General features: G+C 51.2%; 1 protein-coding gene across 2 annotated transcripts in view; it reads right to left on the bottom strand.

The window, feature by feature from the left end:
- The window catches only part of LOC115384883 (disks large homolog 4-like), a 22,215-nt gene that overhangs the window by 2,426 nt on the left and 12,289 nt on the right, over window positions 1–7,500 (bottom strand). For both annotated transcript variants that reach the window (XM_030087058.1, XM_030087059.1), the window contains one exon: window positions 4,951–5,001. In XM_030087058.1, the coding sequence (XP_029942918.1) occupies window positions 4,951–5,001 (51 nt within the window). The remainder of the gene's footprint in view (window positions 1–4,950; window positions 5,002–7,500) is intronic.

The raw sequence follows: 7,500 nt of genomic DNA, 5'->3' as shown, positions 1-7,500 counted from the left end.
GGTGTCTGTCATGGTGTAGTCATGCTGTCTGTCACTGTGTCTGTCATGGTGTCTGTCACGGTGTCTGTCATGGTGTAGTCATGCTGTCTGTCACGGTGTCTGTCATGGTGTCTGTCACGGTGTCTGTCATGGTGTAGTCATGCTGTCTGTCACGGTGTCTGTCATGGTGTCTGTCACGGTGTCTGTCACGGTGTCTGTCACAGTGTCTGTCATGGTGTAGTCATGCTGTCTGTCACGGTGTCTGTCATGGTGTCTGTCACGGTGTCTGTCATGGTGTAGTCATGCTGTCTGTCACGGTGTCTGTCATGCTGTCTGTCACGCTGTCTGTCATGGTGTCTGTCATGGTGTCTGTCACGGTGTCTGTCACAGTGTCTGTCATGGTGTCTGCAGACCTGCCAACCTTGGCAAAATTTTTGGAGTACCACTTGCCGGGACAGTTGTTGACCGGGGGGGGGGGGGGGGGGGGGGGGGGGGGGGGGGCACTGTCAGTTTTAAATTTTAAGTTTTCATTTGGTTCTTTAATTTCTTTAATGACAAATATTTAACAGATGTTTTTCTGATACACATTACATTGCGGCTGACCTTGCACACCGTCCCCAGAAAAGAGCTTCAAAATGCTGCTACATGTCCTGCGTGCGTGTTTATCCATTACTAAAACCTTTATAAAGCCGTCAATACGGTGTTTCAAATTAACTGGTTTCCTTGTTAACTGGTGACTGACTTCCTTTAGCATTTCCTGCTGCTGCTGCTAGTAGCAGCAGATGTTGAAATCAGACTCATAAAAGGTCGGACACGGCTTTTTGTCTGGTTTTTAACATCTATCAGCAACAAGGGACGTGAAAGAAACCCAGTCGCCAGTTAACAGGGAACCAGTTCTTCCAAAACACCGGCTCCTCTCCGGTTTCGCGACACTCCTGGTGACTGGAGCAAGCGGCGGAAAACTGAAACTCCGTCATTCACATGAAGGCAGCGGAGCCAGCTGGACTCAGGAGACACTCAGGAGACACTCAGGAGACATGTGAAGGAAGCGAGGACACTTTGCACAAAGGAACGGCTCTCAGACAGCTCTGAACCGGCTCTCGTCGTTCACTTGAAAGAGCCGTTCAAACGAACGACTCGTTCATTGAACGTCGCAGCTCTACGAGGGTAGCACATGTGTTTCCTCCCGGTTCCATAGCTGCGGCGCACCAGACTAATTTACCGGTATTTTTTTCAACGTGACAAATACAATGTGTGCCGTGACTGCGTGACAACACACCGAAATGCGTGACACTTCAGAGCCCTGCTGCTGCATCGTGTTGTCAGACATGAGAACGTCCACGGTCCGCATTTATAAAGGCCCGTCCAGCTTCACATGTTCGCGTGGGTGCGCGCTGCGCATTGGTCCGCGTGACGTAAAAATCGTCATGAATTCCTGTCCGCTAGGGTCCGCGCGGACCGATCCGCGGACGTCCGCGCAGCAGCCAGAATTTGAGACCGCGTTGCGCATTGCGCTCATAGATGTCTGCAGCTTTTTGCGTAGTTTAATGAGGCGGACCGTACCAGCGTGTTTTGATGTCAAATTGCGTACCTGCTACGCAAAACGCGTACAGGTTGGCAGGTCTGTGTCTGTCACGGTGTCTGTCATGGTGTCTGTCACGCTGTCTGTCACGCTGTCTGTCATGGTGTCTGTCATGCTGTCTGTCACGCTGTCTGTCACGGTGTCTGTCACGCTGTCTGTCATGGTGTCTGTTACGGGTCTGTTACCGTGTCTGTCACGGTGTCTGTCACGGTGTAGTCATGCTGTCTGTCACGGTGTCTGTCACAGTGTCTGTCACGGTATCTGTCACGCTGTCTGTCACGGTGTCTGTCACGCTGTCTGTCACGGTGTCTGTCATGGTGTCTGTCACGCTGTCTGTCACGGTGTCTGTCATGGTATAGTCATGGTGTCTGTTACCGTGTCTGTCACGCTGTCTGTCACGGTGTATGTCACGGTGTAGTCATGCTGTCTGTCACGGTGTCTGTCACGGTGTCTGTCATGGTGTCTGTCACGTGTCTGTCATGGTGTAGTCATGCTGTCTGTCACGGTGTCTGTCATGCTGTCTGTCACGGTGTGTGTCATGGTGTCTGTCACGTGTCTGTCATGGTGTAGTCATGCTGTCTGTCACGGTGTCTGTCACGGTGTCTGTCACGGTGTCTGTCATGGTGTAGTCATGCTGTCTGTCACGGTGTCTGTCACGGTGTCTGTCACGGTGTCTGTCACGCTGTCTGTCACGGTGTCTGTCACGCTGTCTGTCACGGTGTCTGTCACGGTGTCTGTCACGGTGTCTGTCACGGTGTCTGTCACAGTGTCTGTCATGGTGTAGTCATGGTGTCTGTCACGGTGTCTGTAACGGTGTCTGTCATGGTGTAGTCATGGCGTCTGTTACCGTGTCTGTCATGGTGTCTGTCACGCTGTCTGTCACGCTGTCTGTCACGGTGTCTGTCACGGTGTCTATCACGGTGTCTGTCACGGTGTCTGTCATAGTGTAGTCATGCTGTCTGTCACGGTGTCTGTCATGGTGTAGTCATGATGTCTGTCATGGTGACTGTCACGGTGTCTGTCACGCTGTCTGTCACGGTGTCTGTCACGGTGTCTGTCATGGTGTCTGTCATGCTGTCTGTCACGGTGTCTGTCACGGTGTCTGTCATGGTATAGTCATGGTGTCTGTTACCGTGTCTGTCACGCTGTCTGTCACGGTGTCTGTCACGGTGTCTGTCATGGTGTCTGTCACGTGTCTGTCATGGTGTAGTCATGCTGTCTGTCACGGTGTCTGTCATGCTGTCTGTCACGGTGTGTGTCATGGTGTCTGTCACGTGTCTGTCATGGTGTAGTCATGCTGTCTGTCACGGTGTCTGTCACGGTGTCTGTCCCAGTGTCTGTCATGGTGTAGTCATGCTGTCTGTCACGGTGTCTGTCACACTGTCTGTCACGGTGTCTGTCACGCTGTCTGTCACGGTGTCTGTCACGCTGTCTGTCACGGTGTCTGTCACGGTGTCTGTCACGGTGTCTGTCACGGTGTCTGTCACAGTGTCTGTCATGGTGTAGTCATGGTGTCTGTCACGGTGTCTGTAACGGTGTCTGTCATGGTGTAGTCATGGTGTCTGTTACCGTGTCTGTCATGGTGTCTGTCACGCTGTCTGTCACGCTGTCTGTCACGGTGTCTGTCACGGTGTCTATCACGGTGTCTGTCACGGTGTCTGTCATAGTGTAGTCATGCTGTCTGTCACGGTGTCTGTCATGGTGTAGTCATGATGTCTGTCATGGTGACTGTCACGGTGTCTGTCACGCTGTCTGTCACGGTGTTGTCACGGTGTCTGTCATGGTGTCTGTCATGCTGTCTGTCACGGTGTCTGTCACGGTGTCTGTCATGGTGTAGTCATGGTGTCTGTTACCGTGTCTGTCACGCTGTCTGTCACGCTGTCTGTCACGGTGTCTGTCACGGTGTCTGTCACGGTGTATGTCACGGTGTAGTCATGCTGTCTGTCACGGTGTCTGTCACGGTGTCTGTCACAGTGTCTGTCACGGTGTCTGTCACGGTGTCTGTCACGGTGTCTGTCACGCTGTCTGTCACGGTGTCTGTCACGGTGTCTATCACGGTGTCTGTCACGGTGTATGTCACGGTGTAGTCATGCTGTCTGTCACGGTGTCTGTCACAGTGTCTGTCACGGTATCTGTCACGCTGTCTGTCACGGTGTCTGTCACGCTGTCTGTCACGGTGTCTGTCATGGTGTCTGTACACGCTGTCTGTCACGGTGTCTCGTCATGGTATAGTCATGCGTGTCTGTCTACCGTGTCTGTCACGCTGTCTGTCACGGTGTATGTCACGGTGTAGTCATGCTGTCGTCACGGTGTCTGTCACGGTGTCTGTCACGGTGTCTGTCACGCTGTCTGTCACAGTGTCTGTCACAGTGTCTGTCATGGTGTCTGTCACGCTGTCTGTCACGTGTCTGTCATGGTGTAGTCATGCTGTCTGTCACGGTTGTCTTGTCACGTGTCTGAACGGTGTCTGGTCATGGTATAGTCATGGTGTCTGTTACCGTGTCTGTCACGCTGTCTGTCACGGTGTATGTCACGGTGTAGTCATGCTGTCTGTCACGGTGTCTGTCACGGTGTCTGTCACGGTGTCTGTCACGCTGTCTGTCATGGTGTCTGTCACGGTGTCTGTCACAGTGTCTGTCATGGTGTAGTCATGCTGTCTGTCACGGTGTCTGTCACGGTGTCTGTAACGGTGTCTGTCATGGTGTAGTCATGGTGTCTGTTACCGTGTCTGTCACGCTGTCTGTCACGGTGTCTGTCACGCTGTCTGTCACGCTGTCTGTCACGGTGTCTGTCACAGTGTCTGTCATGGTGTAGTCATGCTGTCTGTCACGGTGTCTGTCATGGTGTCTGTCACGCTGTCTGTCATGGTGTCTGTCACAGTGTCTGTCACGGTGTCTGTCACGGTGTCTGTCACGGTGTCTGTCACGGTGTCTGTCACAGTGTCTGTCATGGTGTCTGTCACGATGTCTGTCACAGTGTCTTTCATGCTTTCTGTCACGGTGTCTGTCACGGTGTCTGTCACGGTGTAGTCATGCTGTCTGTCACGCTGTCTGTCACGGTGTCTGTCATGCTGTCTGTCACGGTGTCTGTCATGGTGTCTGTCACGCTGTCTGTCATGGTTTCTGTCACAGTGTCTGTCATGATGTCTGTCACAGTGTCTGTCATGGTGTCTGTCACGGTGTCTGTGCTGTCAGTCGTCAGCTGTAACGTCTGACTTTTGAACCAATCAGTAGCAGAGTTAAAAATACGCAGTGAGGTCGGAGGGCGGAGTTTATTTCTGGAGGCAGAAGCAGCTTCAAAACACCGAAAACGCAGGCGCTATTTTTAGAAGCTGTGTGTGCGTGTGTGTGTGTGTGTTTGTGTGTGTGTGTGTGTGTGTGTGTTCTCACCCTCTCCAACGTGATTTCTTCGTACTCCAGTTCCCCCTCTGATCCGTTCATCTGTGAAACACACACACACACACGATTGGGTTAATTCACATGATCCAGCATCTCTTCAATCGTCACCATGGCAACTCCATGTTAACAGCTGTTCAGCCCTCAGGAGGCCTGGTTACCTCGGTAACCAGCACTGAAATGACCACTTCAGCACACGTGTGTGTGTGTGTGTGTGTGTGTGTGTGTGTGTGTCATCAATAATTGAGCAAAAAATCACAGAATGAGAAGAATTAACACCGTCACCAATCAGTACACCTCCAACCACCCAGCGATACCACGTCAATCACAGCAGAGTGGGAGAGACAGGAGGGTGGTGGTGACAGAGGTGCTGGTGTTGGTAACAGTGATGGTGCTGTTGATGGTGATGGTGGTGTTGATGGTGTTGGTGGTGGTGTTGGTCATGGTGGTGTTGATGGTGTTGGTGGTGTTGGTGGTGTTGGTCATGGTGGTGTTGGTGATGGTGCTGTTGGTGGTGTTGGTGATGGTGGTGTTGATGGTGTTGTTGATGGTGGTGTTGGTGGTGTTGATGGTGTTGGTGATGTAGGTCAAACTCCTGATCAGAAACAAACCAGAGGGACCAGTTATCAGCTGGTCAGCAGTCAGAGCAGTTCAGTGAGAATAAAGACGAGAGAGACAGAACCTCACTGAGTTACATAAGGGAGAGAGAGAGAGAGAAAGGAAGAGAGACAGAGAGAGAGAGAGAGAAAGGAAGAGAAAGAGAGAGATAGAAAGGAAGAGAGAGAGAGAGAGAGAAAGGAAGAGAAAGAGAGAGAGAGAAAAAGGAAGAGAGAGAGAGAGAAAGGAAGAGAGAGAGAGAAAGGAAGAGACAGAGAGAGAGAGTATTAATTAAAATGTTTCATTTTCATGGGAAATGAAACAAGTTAATTAATTCCGACACACAGTGAGTCTCCCATCCCTCTCTCTCTGTCGCTCTCTCTCTCTCTCTCTCTCTCCCGCTCTCTCTCTCTCTCTCTCTCTCTCTCTCTCTCTCTCTCTCTCATCTCAGCCAGAAACAGAACACGGAACAGCTGTAAACAGGGAACAGCTGTAAACAGGGAACAGCTGTAAACAGGGAACAGCTGTAAACAGGACAGAGAACAGCTGTAAACAGCTGTAAACTGGTTTTCTGAGGAGCTGTAAAGCTAACAACCTGTCAACAGCTGAGAGCAGTTCAGCTGGAAACAAGCGAGAAACACCAGGAAGATGGTGTACCAGCAGGAAACCAGCAAGAAATCAGCAGGAAACCAACAGGAAACCAACAAGGAAACCAGCAGGAAACCAGCAGGAAACCAACAGGAAACCAACAGGAAACCAGCAGGAAACCAACAGGAAACCAGCAAGAAACCAGCAGGAAACCAGCAGGAAACCAGCAGGAAACCAGCAAGAAACCAGAAGGAAACCAGCAGGAAACCAACAGGAAACCAGCAAGAAACCAGCAGGAAACCAACAGGAAACCAATAGGAAACCAACAGGAAACCAGCAAGAAACCAACAGGAAACCAACAGGAAACCAGCAAGAACCCAACAGGAAACCAGCAGGAATCCAACAGGAAACCAGCAGGAAACCAACAGGAAACCAACAGGAAACCAGCAGGAAACCAACAGGAAACCAGCAGGAAACCAGCAGGAAACCAACAGGAAACCAGCAGGAAACCAGCAGGAAACCAACAGGAAACCAGCAGGAAACCAACAGGAAACCAGCAGGAAACCAACAGGAAACCAGCAGGAAACCAACAGGAAACCAGCAAGAAACCAGCAGGAAACCAGCAGGAAACCAGCAAGAAACCAGCAGGAAACCAGCAGGAAACCAGCAAGAAACCAGCAGGAAACCGGCAAGAAACCAGCAGGAAACCAGAAGGAAACCAGCAAGAAACCAACAGGAAACCAGCAAGAAACCAGCAGGAAACCGGCAAGAAACCGGCAGGAAACCAGCAGGAAACCAGCAAGAAACCAGCAGGAAACCAGCAAGAGAACATGACACCCTGAAACCAACATGAGCACCTCAACACAACACGAGACCCTGAACACACCATGAGCACCAGAACACAACTCAAGACCCTGAACACAACACGAGCACCTGAACACACCACGAGACCCTAAACACACAAGACCCTGAACACACCATGAGCACCTGAACACAACACAAGCACCTGAACACAACATGAGACCCTGAACAAACCACGAGACCCCGAACACACCATGAGCACCTGAACACAACACGAGACCCTGAACACAACATGAGCACCTGAACACAACACGAGACCCTGAACACAACATGAGCACCTGAACACAACACGAGACCCTGAACACAACATGAGCACCTGAACACAACATGAGCACCTGAACACAACACGAGACCATGAACACACCATGAGCACCTGAACACAACACGAGACCCCTGAACACAACACGAGACCCTGAACACACCACCAGACCCTGAACACACCATGAGCACCTGAACACAACACGAGACCCTGAACACAACACGAGACCCTGAACACAA

The sequence above is a fragment of the Salarias fasciatus genome, unplaced genomic scaffold (genome assembly GCF_902148845.1).
Source record: "Salarias fasciatus unplaced genomic scaffold, fSalaFa1.1, whole genome shotgun sequence".
Lineage (NCBI taxonomy): Eukaryota > Metazoa > Chordata > Actinopteri > Blenniiformes > Blenniidae > Salarias > Salarias fasciatus.
The sequence above is the reverse complement of the archived record's forward strand: the minus strand, read 5'-3'. Positions and strand labels throughout refer to the sequence as shown.